At 41.3% G+C, this 16,623-nt stretch overlaps 1 protein-coding gene across 1 annotated transcript in view; it reads right to left on the reverse strand.

The window, feature by feature from the left end:
* Positions 1-3,571: 3,571 nt before the first annotated feature.
* Positions 3,572-16,623, reverse strand: part of Ryk (receptor like tyrosine kinase) — a 75,667-nt gene continuing 62,615 nt past the window's right edge. The window contains exons 11-15 of the mRNA XM_051206149.1: positions 16,276-16,408; positions 15,021-15,130; positions 14,705-14,864; positions 5,775-5,911; positions 3,572-4,668 (exon numbers count right to left, since the gene is read on the reverse strand). Coding sequence (XP_051062106.1) covers positions 4,557-4,668; positions 5,775-5,911; positions 14,705-14,864; positions 15,021-15,130; positions 16,276-16,408 — 652 coding nt within the window. The 3' untranslated portion in view covers positions 3,572-4,556. The remainder of the gene's footprint in view (positions 4,669-5,774; positions 5,912-14,704; positions 14,865-15,020; positions 15,131-16,275; positions 16,409-16,623) is intronic.

Consider the following 16,623-nt stretch of genomic DNA (forward strand, 5'->3'; position numbering starts at 1 on the left):
GGCAGCTGAGCTCAACTTTCATTTCCTGGGTTGTAAAATGGAAAAAAGAAGCCCACTCCACAGGACTATAGGTGATAAGTACCATACCTGATGTACAGTGGCAACAGCTGCCTGCCACTAACACTATTAAAACAGTGACTTTAACACTATCTGATGTGGGCCTTTTATTGAGTTTCTATTGCCTCCAGACCAAAGTCTAAACTTCTTGATGTTAGACCCTCATGACACACCTGCCCACTTACCTCCAAACCGTCCCTCCTGGCAACCTTATTGTTAACCATGCTGTCCATGGGCCCAGAAAACCAAATATACGAATCTGTACTCATTTGATAGATGTTTATTAAAATGACTACTAATGGAGTGGAGGTCAGCATCCTGTCAAATTAATTTCCTTTCCTGGAAAAGCATGCCCACCTCCTATAATACACCAATGCAAGAGACAGCCTGTTATACATCTTACGTCTACAAGCAATAGTGAGTTCCATTTCCTTCATTTGTAAATTAAGGGAGCTAGGTTATCAGCTTCCCATCTCTAAAACACAGCTCTATGCTGAGGCAGTGATGGGAAAATCCAGTATTTATAGCCACTTCCAGATCTTATATTGTTTTAATGCACCTAAGGGCCACATCCTGTGGAAAGAGAGCAGTTTCAAGAGGGCAATGCAGAGCATGAGCCAGAGGGTGAGGCCAACAACAAAGGGTGCCTAAAGCGTGCAGAGACCTGAAGGGTCAGAGAAGATAGGGTGGGGAGCTTCCCACCAAGTCCAGCAGGCCAGGCTCCTGTCTCGTCCGTTTCCTGCCTTCCCAGAAGAGCTGGGGAGGATCCTATGGGAGCACTTACCACAAAATAAGAATCTGTTTAGGTAACCAGAATGAATGTCAGGTCAAATACACCACCCTCTCCTTCAGCTAAGGCATCTGTGGGTCTTGAGGGAAAAAAGAGAAGTAAAGGCCAGAGGGACATTGCCTAGAGATTCCAACACAAAACTCAAAATACATATACCCTGCACTGCACTTCCTGGCCTGGTCAGGCCAAGGCCATTCTGGCTCCAGATGAGATGGAGCTAAAGGATCTTTACTTATAATAGTAACTCTGGTATTCCGTGAAGCCAGAAACTGTGACGAATGCCTCCTCGAGCCTGACAATCTCTGAAGATAAATCCTAAAGTGTTCTTTAGACACATATACTTCTGTGACTACTTAGTGCTAGTTTAAGTTGACAGGCCTCTAGGGGCTGGGGAGATGGCTTAGTCAGCAAAGCACCTGTCACAGAAGCACAAGAATCTGAGTTCAATCCCCAACACACATACACACACACACACACACACACACACACACACACACACACACACACACATTAAATTAAATGTCTAGCTGGCACACCTATAATCTCACTGCCCAAGACAGGGCTCAAGAGTTCTAGGCTACACAGTGAGATTTGGTCTCCAAAAGTAAATGTTAACAAACTTCTTGTACATATAAATATAAAGACATAAGACATAGTCCAAGATTTATGTGTCAACAGGTAAAGGCTTAAGCTCTTTGACTGTAAATTGTTGTATAGGCATATAGCCAATTTCTGGATTATCTCCAGAGGCCAAAGGTCCTAGTTATATCACAGAGCCAGAACAAAGACACCTTGAGGTAGATTGTACAATACCAAGTACAGCGAACATACTTACCTTTGCATGCCCTAATACAGATTGGCACAAGAAGAGGAAGGCCAGAAGTCAAGTAGCAGGAGCCATGATGGACTGGTAGGGCTTCCTGAACCAAGAAGTAAAAGTTAAAAGCTTAGGCTGTGATTCTTACCAGTCTTTCTCCTCAAGCAGTGCTGGTCCTGGCTAACTTGAATCCAAGTGAGCAGAGCATGCCTTAGATTCACCCTGCCTCCCTTCACATCTGACAGCTCCTGAGATGCAAAACTCCATGCCTGGAGAAAGCCAGGTAGGAGCCCATCTCCACACAGTGGCTGACCCATCGAAAGCCTCTTCCGTCCTGGTGAGGGTGTGATTAAACAAAAACTCAATTTCCCCAAGTGTTTGCCAACTGATGTTGTTGCATATCCTTACATGGGAATAGTTTTCAGCAGAATAAAGTATCTGCTGGCCATGCTGTAGCATGAAGAACTCTGAAAACCAAGTGCTAAGTAAAAGATGTCAGACACAAAAGACCACTTACTATATGACTCCACGGAATGTTCAGTTCAGGACAGAGGTAAGGAGATTAGTAACTGCCCAGAGCTAAGAACAGGAAAGGAATGTGAGGGACTGTAAATGGGTATTGGGTTTCTTTAAAGGGCAGTAAGTATGAACTGGAGAACTAGGCACAGTAGTACCCCACCCCCTTTCCTCAGCAACTGTGAAGTTGAAGCAGGAGGAATGCACAGCCAGCCTGGGCCAGTCTGAGAACCTCCTAGGCTACACTGTGAGGTCCTATCTCAAACAAACAAACAAGCAATAACTAAAATAAACTGAATTAGACTGTGGTTGATGCCCATTCAATAATGAACATATCAAAACCCTACTTTGAATGGTGAGATATCAATATATCTCAGTATATCTACTTTTTAAAAACCCAACAAAATACAACTTCTGGGCTGAAGAGATAGTTCAGTGGTTAGAGCACTCACTGCTCCAGCAGAGAAGCCCGGTTCCATTCCCAGCACACACACGGTGACACACGACCATCTGTAACTCAGGTTCCAGGGCTTCTGACACCCTCCTCTGGCCTCTACAGGTACCAGGCACACACATGGTACACATATGTACATGTAGGCAAACACACACATAAAATAAAGATAACCCCAGAAACGTTTTTCCTAGAGTACTTAAAGGCCGTGTGTACCCATGGGCTACAGTTCCAGCAAGATGTTGGCAGAAACATCCTACAAGAATGTTAGTAGCTCCACACAGAATAACCCAGGTAACTGGTGTTCTCACTTTCCTATTACAGCACATGGCGCTGGGAAGACAGCTCAGGTGGTAAAGTGCTTGCCTTGCAATCACAGAGTCCTGAGTTGTCATATCTTCTTCATGACAATTACCTGTCCGTGCTCACACACATGCATGCCACAACACACAGTGGAGTCAGAGGACAACTTGCAAGAGTCAGTTTTCCCCTTCCACCACAAGGGTCCTAGGAACTGAACTCCAGGCATCAGGTTTGATGGAAAGCACTGCCTGCGGGCCACTGAGGAGCTTGTGCTGTGGGAGCTATCTTTTCAGATATTCTGCTTATTCATGAGGCATTTTTAATAAAAACAGACCCATGTTCTCTCTTGTAGCCCTGAGAGGATGGACACAGAAGCAGGTGCTACAGGCCCAGTCAGTTCACAAGGCCACTTGACTCTCAACTGAGTCTGTGCACAGCTACATACTTACATTTACAGGTTCTGGAGAGATGTCTCCAGATTCACAAATTCACATGCCACAGAGGCCAGAGTCAGCTGCCCTTCTGCTAGGGTATTGGAACCTGAGGCACACTCTCAGGGGATAAAACATGACCATCCAGTGCTTACATGTTCTTTCCAGACACAACCACCAATCACACATTATGAACAGTGTTTGAATATCATCATATAAAATGAATCCTTTAATTTTTTCAAGTGTTTTAAAAAACAAATTTATACTTAAGCCAGCCTTGAAGATAAGCATTAAAAATTAACCATTTTAAACTAAAAACAGAACAACCCAAACCCACAACAACTCCAGCTCTGCACAGCACAACCCCAAGTGCACACAGAGGGAACCATGGGCATAGAGAGATTCACTTTCTGGAACTGTGCCATCTCCTTGCCCAGAGAGCAAAAAATAAATAAGGTCACCACCGCTTCCTACGAATCTGCCCCCAGCCTTCTTCTAGGTCATAGGAAAGCTGAGATGGGATGAACTCAGCCACTGCCTCCCAAACAAGAAAGCAGAGCCATGTTCACTAAACAAGCAATGTTCCATGCAGGGGCACTATGGTTTTTGTTGTTGCTGCTGTTTTTAAATTTCTTTTTCTCTTCACCTTTTCTTCAATTTTCCTTCTGCTAACATACCGTCTTTCCTTGTATAAGGCAAGTCCGACACCTTGTTATGCTGTTTTTCCAGAGAAAAGTACCGTATCTTGAAGACAAAGCATTCCCAAAGGCAGTGACAGAACATTAAAATAGCTTTAAAGGTGAGTCACCTAGATTATCTCAATGAAGTGAAACATAAAAATAAAAGCAGTTGGCACTAAGACAGCTATTCCAAATATCTGTGTCTAAACAATTTTTAAAACTGTTTATTTTATTTTTATTTTTTTTTTTAAGAATGCACCCCCCTAGTCCAAAGTAACTATATTTTAAAAAATTTTTGGCCAAAAAAATTTACAAAACCCCTTTTTGGTTCGACCTAATAAAAGTGGTATCTAGAAAATACTCCACATTAAGTCTGTCTTTTGAAGTTCAGGTTTGAAAGCATTCCTAAGGCACGGTGTTCTGGGAGACAAATGTGCTTCTGCAGGCACTGTGCTGCATGCAAACATCTGCAATAGGCACTTGCTTCAGAGCTGTGGGGCTGGGAGAGAAGTCAGACGTAGGCTCCCAGGGCGGCATGGAACTCTGTGAGGCACTGGACCAGCTGCTGAAACTTAGGCCTCTCCTCTGGGTCCAAGGCCCAGCAACAGGCCATCACAGCAAACCTGCAGAGTGACACAGAAATGTGACTAGCAACGGCCTTTCAGTCAATTCTGTGTCAGTTACATTTTCTGTTTGAATGCGGTTGTGGAGAAGATAGCCTAATTAACAAGCTTATTCTGACTATGTGTTAGCAGTTTTAGAACTGAAAAGAAGCTGAGTTATTTGGATCACACACATGGATTTCGGTTCTTCATGAGAATGCAAAATACCGAGCAAGTGCAGAGCTTCCTGTAAATATACAGAACACAGTCAAAATAGCAGCCTGTGTCGTCCTGGATGTTGGGAACTCAGAGGAAATGTTATCTGGGATATACAGCAAAGCCACTGCCTAAAACTGACAGAGAAACCTTCTGGAGTCTCTGTAGACAGCATTCATTTCTGTACCCACTTCCCTAACCAGACCCTGTGCACGCCACAGCCGTGATGGAGGCAGGAAGCTGGAAGTATCTGTTACTTGCTAGCCCACAGCATTACTGGTGCCTGGCAAGGCAAGATCATAAAGAGAAAGGTATCTGTCTCTGCCTCTGATCTCATGTGGTATGTGTATATGTCTGTGTGGTTGTATGCATGTGTATGGAATGCACGTGTGTTGAGGCCAAGTCAACAGTGAGTACTGTCTCTACTGTTTTCTTTCCTCAGACAGGTTATCTTACTGAACCCGGAGTTCATAGATGCAGCTGGGATGGCTAGCCAATGAGCTTCAAGGATCTGTTTGTCTCCACCCACCCTGTGGTACAGTCAGAGACAGACATGACCACATATGAATTTTCAGTGGGTGCTAGGCATCCAAATTTAGACCCATGAGGCCTTTCTAAGTACTGTATCTTACTAAACATTTTTGTTTAAACAAAACTGACAGAATATCCTATCAGTTTCCTCACTATTAGTTTAGCTTCTCAGGCCAACTTTTAGTATGTATGATTACACAGCACTGATATAGGAAGCCAAGTACAGTAAACAGCACCTGTGGTTTTCATCAAGGTCTCATCATATCTAAAGACTCATCATTCTCAAAGGGGAAGGAAGGCTCTGTGTGAATGTAGGAACTTGTTCCTATAATAATACAGTAAATGCATCAAAGCTCATGTCCGAGATCCAAAACACTCACAGTTCATCAGGGCAGTTGATTGGCTGGGCTATTCGGTAACCATCTTTCAGGTAAGCAGCCATCTCAAAGGGGTCGATGTCCACGTAGGGCGTCTGGCCCAGAGTCATGAGCTCCCACAGTGTCACTCCAAAGGCCCACTAGGAAAGGAACAGCAGCATAATGAAGGGGCATTTCAAAACTGGATGCTGGTGACTATAGTAAACTACAGGCCAAAAACAGCAGCTGAACAAACTCTTTAAGAGAATACTGTGCATAAAAAGAAACCTATCATACTGGTTAATTTCTCTACCTGGGATAAGAAAGAACACTGTAATGAATTCATTCTTTAATGTGAACATTAGTGTTACTTGTTCTGAGTAATTAGGTCTGTCGGAAGAAACCTTCCGACATTTTTTTTTTTTGTTTTTTTTTTAACCACTGGCTACCCCTAAATTAATTAATTCATTACACTGGGAAATGGAAAACAACCTAAATGGACAGAGCAGCCTCAATAAGTGAAATATGTAGACTATATAAAATATAAGAAGTTGTGAGTTTCTGATTTGCTTATTTTCAGAGCTAGGGAGGGAACTTGGGTATTGTTCACACAAAGCAGTTGTTCGGCCACTGGGTGCATCATGAACTCCATATTTACAACTTTTGGTTAGCAGATACCCTGAAAAAGTACAATCTTCCTGCTGAGTAAAAGATCAGACTTAAAAATCAGCAGGTAAATGGCCAGTAAGAACAGACCCTAAGCAGAGGCACTCGGGGGCTGACCAGGCCTTCCCTTCTCAGCTCAGTCCTGGCTGCACAGTAGTTCCTAGAGGATGTGCTGAGGTTCTAAGTGCACTCAAAGCTACTGCTATGCTGCTGGGATGGGCTTGGGTGGGGACAATCTCCAGCCTGCTGTCACCTGCAAACCCTGAGCTCACAACAACTGAAGCCAGGGAGAGAGGATAATGCCTGAGTGCCAAGAGCTCAAGAATTCCCACAGTATTTTGCAATGAAGCTCCAATCACATTCAGTTTTCACAACAAAACTCTCCAGAGGCTCACACTGGTAGCTTAGGTTTATAAGGGGAGGAAACAGGTAAAGTTCGTGGCTTGCCCAGCCACACAGTTCTCAATGAGTTAAAGAACAGAACTGGAGGTTGGGGCACACAAGGCAAATACAAAGTCTCTGTAAAATCCAAACACAGTGCACTGAGCTTTAGGTTACTGCTTTTCAGTATGAACACAATCTGGAAACAGTGGGTAACATACATGCTTGTTTGTTTTTTCAGTCTTTGACAGGCTGGACATCCCTAATCCAAAATACTCCAAAACCCAAGTTACAGACCTGACAAGGAAGAAATTTCTGTACCATGAAACAACTGTTGCATGCACAAAATCATTGAAAATATTATAATAAATAGAACTATACTTGCACTTGAGTCCCATAATACACACACACACACACACACACACACACACACACACACACACACTCACACACACAAGCATTCAAGTCTAGAAAAAAAATCTAGGCATTTGGATGAAGGATACTCAACTTTATTAGTAAACAACAGCCATATTTCTTAACAGAGTCTATAAAAATAACTATGGAATGACATTAAAAACTAATCTAAAGATTTATCCCCTTCCTTCCTAGTTCTAACTTCTACGGTCACCAGCAGTCCTTGGTATTTCATGAAGTCACATTCCTAGTTACGGGGAATAAGATTCCCAATACACCCTTTGGAGAATGGGTGTGCAGAGACGATACAATTCAATACCCTATACAATGCTTCACAAACTCTTAATATCAAAGCCAAACTCTTCAGCTTTTCAGAATCTGCTGTACCCCCATGCAGTTAGCACCACAGCCACCTGCCCGAGGCTGCTCTGGTAGAAGAACATGTAAATAACAGGTGCAGATGAATGTTATTCTCTATTTTGAGGGTGGGTCTCCCCACCACCACCACCACCACCACTACTGAATGATCAAACTTCTGTGTGACTGATTGCTCTGCAAACTTAAAATGCCAGGCTGGCTCTTAGGAAGAAATGGAAGCAACCTACTAGATGAAAGATATGAATTAGGAGGCCCAGTAGCAGAACATGGTGGACTTGCTGTGTGTGAGCCTCTAACACACATGTTGAACTCTTGACCCCAGTGTGATGGAATTAGCAGGTGGGCTTTGGGAGGAGTTCACATCATGAGGGTGGAGATCTCAGGAATGAGACTGGTGCCTTAGAAAGATCTCAGCAAATCCTACTCTTCCATGTTCCATGTGAAGGCACAGCAGGAAGGGCACTTGGGGTCCATATCTCAAACTCAACTTCCCAGGTTTCAGAGCTATGAGAAATGCAGCCTGTGTCTTAAGCTACTTAGTCTCTGTTATATCAGCCTTAATCTACTCAGACACCACTTAACCTCAAAAACCAGCAGCTGTGGCTGCAACTATGACTAGTCCTTAGATACCTGCAAACCTACACACAAGTTGCTCTTCACATCACATTCTCCACAAACAGATACACATGGCTTCATCAGAACATTAGGGTCTTCTAAGGGAGCATGAAGCAGAGAGTAAGAATAAGTCTCCAAAGCAATCAGGAGAAGAGATGCTCAGAGACTCATGGGACCCTGAAAGGCAGCAGCTACAATGCCATGCAAGGGACTCACTCTGTAGACCAGGCTGGCTTCAACCACACAGAGATCTGCCTGTCTCTGACTCCCAGGTGCTGCGATTAGGTGTCTGCCACCACCACCACCTGGCACAAGAACGGTTCTTAAAGTAATTCATGTTTCTCATTCTTAGGAAATATCAAGACAACTAGAGTATCTTAACATCGATAATATTAAATCTTAAATCTCTATTTTCTAAACAGAAGTCTGAACTCATCCTTTCATTTCTATATTGTTCTTTATGATTCTGTGTTAATTCCCTTAATGTGACTTTGATACCTAAATAATAGGTTCAAGATTGCTGATGTGTAAAATCTGCAACCATGAGGGAAACAAATAACTATTGGGAATTCTAAGCACTACTCTAAGCTTAGTAATGGAAAATAGAGAACAGTACTCTATACTTTTAAAAATAATAAGCATCTTCCAGTAACTCTAGCTTTCACTTAGATACCAACAGAGTTCCAAAGACTGCTCTCAGAGAAAATGTCAACTCCCTAGCACATCTGCTCAGTACATAGCAATGGCCTATAGAACACCAGGCAAACAGGAATAAGATGAAGAAACACACTGCAGATGCAAGCTCTGCATAACTATAGATTTTGCTCCTAGGAAAATGTTCACTAATGTCTGCAAAGAAACAGCAAGGCACATGGGGCACATCTGATTTGTCCTGTGGCCTAAAAGCTGTTCAAATGCCTTAAAAAGGATCCTGACTGCTATAAATCATGCTGATAAGATTAGCATGGAAGTCATTTCCTTGATTTGTTTTTCCCAAGAAAATGCTTTTTAAACACAATGTAAGACCATAAACACAAGAAAACTAACATGAAACAGTCAACCGTGTTTTCCTGATTGCATTCACCCCTCAATCGGAGGCAAAGTCTTGACAGCTCAACTATGTTTGCTACTATAATTATCTAAATAATTCAAAGGAGGCATCAATCAAAAAAAATTTTTTTTCAAATAAAGGAAAAGAAAGTCAATAGAATTCTGTGGTTGGGCCTACATTTGACAAAAATATAGAACAAGAACAATACCCAGACAGCCTTCAGAGGGCCTATGTGAGGTCACATAAGAATAATGAGACATTCATAACGAGCTGGTTGTGTGTGTTTCCTAAACTGATAGTTAAAAGCTGACGTTAACACCATTAGAATCTTAATGTACCAAAATATTGGAAGTTTCTGATTAGAATTACAAAAACAAAACCCAAAGTTACAATGCATTACTTTTATGACAAAAGAAAACAAAAACAAAAAATGATGTGTTTCTAAGCAAATCATGAAGAACTACAGAACTGTTAAGGTTCTTTCAAGAAAAGGGTCCTTACTCCTACAAGTGTGCATTTTACACAGCTACAAGTGTACATTTTATACACCTACAAGTGTGCATTTTACACGTGCAGACTCCAATGGGGGTAAGGTTAATTTACTCAGTACATGATGGCAAAAACTGTTCAGCACACCCTAAAAAAAGATAGTAAGTACAACTTTGACACCCTACCTCCTAAACTGGACATGTATGGAACATGCCTTTAATACCAGCACTTAAGAGGCAGAGGCAGGTGGATCCCTAAGTTCAAGGTCAGCCTGGTCTATATAGCAATTCCAGGACACCCAGGGCTACACAAAGAAATGGAAGGAGGGAAGGAAGGAAGACAGATCAACCAACTGACCTCCACCCATAAGGGCAAACAAAATCAGTCTGTGTTCATGGAGATGTTAGCATTTTCAGCCCCAACAGTGGAATGTAACATTTAATAATCCTTAAAACAATATTCAATGCCCCAAACTGAAAGGCAGCAGTTTTACACTAATAGGCAACCATAGTCACAGGAAAAGACATAACTATTCAGTCCCAATTATTCAAGGCAAAAGACACTTATAGGAGGTATCCATGCATGAGATGAATCTGTAAGAATTTGAAAGAAAAATATGAATATTTTTAAGCACTAGCCACATTAAGGCTGGGCGATGGATGGTGGCTTACACCTTTAATCCCAGCACTCAGGAAGCAGAGACAGGTGGAACTCTGTGAATTCAAGGCCAGCATGGTCTACAGAGCAAGTTCCAGGACAACCACAACACATAGAGGAACCCTGTCTCTGGGAGAAACCAAGGGGCATTCTTATAATGACATACTAAGCCCAACTCAAAATAATTTTGAATAAGACAAAAATATAATACTTAAATCATGATGGCACATGCGTGTAATCCTAGCACTTAGGAGGCTAAAGCAAGATTTCATGTTCAAAACCAGCCTGGGATATAAGAGTAAAAACCTTGTTGAAATTTACTGATATTGTGAGTTTAGAGAATTGTTAAGATGTCCATTACTGAACTCACAGCAATTAAAACAAAATAAAGCTAGGCCATTTCACGGGTCATATGGAAGCCTACTACAATAGAAGTTTCTTATATATATGAAAGACACCTAAATGGAGTCCCCAAATAATAGAGGAGAGGATGCCCCAACTAGATCAATCACCATCAAGTGAAACCTCCAGCGACAGGAATGGGTTACATCTCGTTTGAACTGCTGCCAAAAGGGGCCCCATGGGAACCCTCAAACAACTCATGTCATTGCCAAAGTTACTGGTTGTTCTTCACAAGGTGATGCCAAAGATAAGCCTACAGTAATTCACTGAACATGGAGAAGTTGCATCGGTGTCTAACTAGAGTTAGAGTCTTCACGGCACATCACCAGAGGAGAAAGGTAACCATCAACCCATTTACAAACCCTGAAATCTACAACGGTGACCTGCCTCATGATAGCAGGTGACACAAACGTTGTGGGAGTAACCAACCACTATGTGACTGGATGTAAGACCATGAGACAGAACCCATGTCTGACACTGGTTGGGAGGCCAAGAACCTGAGATCAGATAGACCACAGTCCTATAAGAAAACCAAATGCTATACTGTTATGCTAAAGGAGTTTAACAACAAAATGACTCCTAATGACATTGAGCCTATACCTATATATCACAGTGTCTTGCCCAGTCATCATCAGAGAAGCTTTCTCCTGCAGTTAATGGGATGTCTCCATTAACCCCTCCCCTCAGAGCTCAAGAAACTAAGCAAAAAAAAAAAAAAAGAAAGAAAGAAAGGAGGCAGAAAGATTATGAGAGTCAGAAGGGATGGAAAACACCCAGGAAAAAGTACTTTCAGACACAATAGGACTGACGTACATATGAACTCACAAAGAATGTGGCAGCATGCATAGGGCCTGCACAGGTCCAAGACAGACGGTGCTTATGGACTGAGAGGGAAAAGTAGACACAGTCCCTAACCCAGAAGCCATTTCCAATTGTTAACTGCTTACCAAAGGAAAGATTAGATCTCTCCAATGGATCTCATTGAATATGTAAACAGTTAGGGGCAGATCCTATACTCAGCAATAGAAGGACAACACAAAACAAACTCAGTGATATTTTTAGTCTCATATTGCTTTGTTTGGGCTTTTCCTTTCTTTCTTTCTTTTTTTTTTTAATCTTTCTGGTCTTTTGTTTGTATGTTATGATTTCTGACTTTGTATTTTTATGGGTTTTGTTTTGAGTGTGTATGTGTGTGTGCACGTACGTGTGCGCACACACATGTGCATGTGTGTTTCTTATGCTTTTACATTGTTTTTGTTTTATTTGTTAAAATTCTGGTCTGTTTACATTTATTTGTTTTCTAACGAGAGAAAGAAGGCATGAAGTTGGGTGGATGAGAGGGATAAAACCTAGCTGAATATATTGTATATGAAAAAATTTATTTTCAATTAAAAAGTAAAAATAAAAAAAACTTGAAATAATATAAAATAAAGCTGCCAAAAAATAGAAATGAAGTTTTGGTATAATGGCATTCTGATTAAGGTAACTTATTAGACAAATATGAATGCTTATGGGTTTTATAAAATACCATGACTATAAAGATAATTGTAAGTATGAGTTTGAGATTTTTTTTTTTTTTTTTTTTTTTTTTTTTTAAGCACAATGTTCCAGTGACCCACAGCAGTGAATTTGGTAATTCAGCATTCAGGCATTATATTCTAGCTAACATAATGCATGCCTAAACGGTGTCTGAAGAGGCACTATCTGTACTGTTTATATATGTCTCTCTCACTCAGTTTGCCTATACCATTTAGACATGCATGGCATTAACTTGAATCCCATCCATTCAGTTTACTTTTGTCCTAAGAGTCCTAGAAAGTGTGTGATCATAAGTGTGACTTAAAAATTCCACTGCTGGGGCTGTAGAGACAGCTCAGTAGTTAAAAGCTGCTCTTCTAGAAGACCCAGGTTCAATTCCCAGCTCCCACACAGCAGTTCACATCCGTCTCTGACTCCAGTTCCAGAGGATCCACACATATATGCAGGCAAAATACCCATACACGTGTGAGCAACATGAGACAGGTTCCTTCTGTGTCAGCCCCACAGCTCCTCCCTAGGTCAGGTACCACCCATTCTTATAACCATGTACACTTACTCTGTACATTTCAAATGACAGGGTTGGGCTTTTTATTTTTTCAAGAATAGCTAATTTTAAATAAGAAAAAAAGGATTTTGATAATAATACACACACACATAAATATATAAAACCTTAATGAACAGGAAAAGTTTTAAGAACTCAGGAAATTGTTCATTCACATCAAGTGAACAAATTTTATCATAATAGTACATAAAAGGAGAAATATACCAAACAGCACTCAGTTTATGAAAGAGGAAAATATCAATTAGATCATAATTAATGAGAGGTTTTTCTCTCCTTCTCAATTCATTCTGTTTTCAAGGGTTACAAATTAGAGTTGTTTTCCCATAAGGAAATCTTAGATAATTTCAATTACCGAGTACGGTGAACTGAATGGCAGCCCCAAAGATCCATTTCCTAACCCCTAAAACCTATAAATATTACCTTCCATGGAGAACAGTGTGACTAAGGACTTTGACAGGAGAAGCTTATTCTGCACTGTGTAGGGATCAATGTGTCACTCCAGCCTTGTGAGAGAGGAGCAGAGTTCTGAAAAGCATCCAAAAGAGCCTGCATATGAATGTGGGCCAGAGATGGACTGTCACCAACCACCTCATGACTGTGGGAAGAGCATGGCCCTGCCAACACCTTCATTTCAAACACCTGGCCTCTAGAACTGACATGACAGTAAGAGAATAAACCCACTGTTTTAAATCACTGAGGTTGCATGAATTTGTTATAGAAACCAGCAAAAACTAATACACTGAGTGTATGATGAAGCGTGTACACTAATCAATGTAAATAATGAAAACTAGTGTCAGTAATACACTATTAAAAGAAAAATGTGTAAAGGAGTCAAACTGAAATAAACAGACAACTCTGAATAATAAATAAAATATACCAGGATACAAACACAGAAAGCCCAGCTCTTCAGTGTTGAAACATAAGATCAAATCCCAATTATTTTACAAGCAATGCAGTATTATTGAGTGACAGACTTAGGGACCTTAGCAGCAAAACTTTTTACCACATCTCCAAATACCCAGCTACAATATGTAATAGACAAGAGATAGAAAAACACATTAGTTTTTTTTTTTTTTTTTTTTCCCAAGACAAGGGTTTTTCGGGTAGCCCTGGCTGCCCTGGAATTCGCTGGCCTCACAGTGATCTACCTGCCTCTCAAGTGCTGGAATTAAAGGCATGCACCACCACACCTGGCTTAGTTTTTCATTCTTTCTTGAGATAAGTCACTATGTACCTACCCTAGGTGGGTCTGGAACTTATGATTCCCCCTCTTGCTCTGCCTTCCAAGAGCTGGGAATTATAGACATGTGTCACCATGACTGGCCCAATTATCATCTAAACTAGAATAAAAAGACAAGCAATGGGATGGAAAACTATTTCAACAGATGAGTACATGTGACTTCTGGAACAACGTCACTGAATAGGAGGGCCCAACTGTGTGCTCTGGATGAGGAGACAGAACAACAAAAACAGTGTCAGGACTACAGACGAGAGAGGCTGTTCAACTGGGAAGAGACCATTTGCAGAAAGCAGTACACTCTGTGCTTCGGTAGCCACTTGGTCATCTGAGACTTGTACAAGGGAGACAGTGAGCTGCTGTCAGCTCCCTAAACCTCAGCACACTGCTCGTAACACTGGGACACCAGTGCCCGCCAAGGTGTCAGCTTGTGTGAACAGGGAGAACACAGCAGCAGCCCAGGATCTGAGGGTCAAGAGGGAGCTAACTACACATGCTGTCTGGATGAAAGTGTCAAGGAATAGTAAGGAGATTTCCTCAACACCTGGGCTTCCGGTACTTACCACATCACCAGCACTAGAGAACTCATTGTTAACCAGGCTTTCCAGAGCCATCCATCGCACTGGTCTGTTCTCATTGTCCCCTAGACAGTGGTAGTCCATGGGAAACAAGTCTCTGGAAAGGGCATTGTCTGTGATTTTCACTTGAAGAGTGTCGTCAATGCTAAGAAGTAAAAACATGAACATGACAGGCATCAGGGTGTCAAGAACACCCACTGTTCCCCATAAACAGTCTGAGTCCCACAACGACTCCCAACAGAACCCCCAAATCCAGGAAGCACTACCCATCTAGTGATGGCAGCAAGCCCTTGACACCTACACACAGTTCCTAGCAGCCAGGTCTTTATGGATCACTTCCCTTCTTGCCAGGTAGCTCATTCCACAGGCAATCTGAATAGCCATGTGTACCAAATCTTGCTGGGAAATTGCCTGTCATAACAGAAAAAAAAAAAAAAAAAAAAAAAAAAAATGACAGTTTGCTGACAGTACAAAGCTAGTTTTGGATCTACCTACATCCATGGTCCAACCCTAAAACACTTCCTTGAACCTATTTATTGAGTTTTTTTCTTTTTTTTTTTTTAAACCTATTTCTCAACCAAGATGTGATCTGGGAGCAATGTAAATTGCTCGCCTATTATAAGGCCTCTGTTCTGTAATGGGTGCCATCTAACTTTATCTGTGACTTATCTCATCTTTTGCATTCTCTCTAAAATAAGCATTACAGAACAGCAGCTCAGTGATTCCTGCTCCATTTCAACAGTGTATGCAGCAAAGACTTGCTCTTTTCTTTTGCAGAGTAGGTTTGATCAGAATACCCCCTGGAGGTCATTGCACTAAACAAGTCTGTAGCTCTCTCTGCTGACATGCTCCTCTAGGTGCATACCAGCACTGCAGGTTAGGGAAGGAAGCTCCTCCCCATGGTGATGCTCATGAGCCAGAGCCTCCAACTACATGGTTCACACCACAGCTTTTTCCTTTTAGCTTAAACAACGTATCATATATATTAAGCCAAATACTTCATGCAGATCTGAGTCCATTTTTCTTATTAACTACAATAAGTGTGCTATTATAAATCTCAAAACCAACTTAACAAAACCACAAAACACAGCAGAGAGCAAAACACTATCATAACATGTCTGGAATCTTAGAGTAGTGACAAGAAAGAAACTCTTAAATGATGGCATCTTACAGCCAACCACAATAAAAATATCCCAATTATTCCCACATTCCAGGCCTCTAATCATCACCACTGTTGTGGTCAGACAGACCTGTAACGGCTTCCTTTCCTAGAAGGGAATCCTGGACACACATCTCCAGAAGCTATCCTACAAAGGACTGAGATGCTGTCACTATGCATGGGAGGTGACTATGAACACACAGTGAACCGAGCAAAACAGCCAAGTTTGCTCCAGGAGGAACCATAAGCCAACCTTATTTTCCTCTAAATCAACAGTTTATAAATATTGCCTGGTTCACTCTGACTTTCTTTGCAGGCCTTTAAAACGCGTATACAGTTACTCATTCCTACTTCAAAAGACATCAGAAACCAGTGGTATTTGGAGACATTTTCTCACCTGAGGATTATTGGCTTCTACTAATTTGCACTGCCGCAGAAACAATTTAAGATTCCCCCAGTTCATGTACGGTAATATCACCATGGGCTTTTCCCCTTCTTCTATGCACACATGAGTAATAGGAAGAAGGTTTCTATAAAATAATAAAAGATTGGGAAAAACACAAATGAAATCTAAAACTTTATGGGTTTATATTAAATTAAAAGTAATAAAGATAATCTAAAGCAAAACAAAAATCCCCAAAATACATTTTAAAAGATAATCATTAAAACTTTTATTTACAAATGTTCTACTTTTTGAACCATATATACAATACAGTCTCTGTATATATGAGCTTACTTTGTAACA

Source organism: Phodopus roborovskii, unplaced genomic scaffold (assembly GCF_943737965.1).
Source record: "Phodopus roborovskii unplaced genomic scaffold, PHOROB, whole genome shotgun sequence".
Classification (NCBI taxonomy): Eukaryota; Metazoa; Chordata; class Mammalia; order Rodentia; family Cricetidae; genus Phodopus; species Phodopus roborovskii.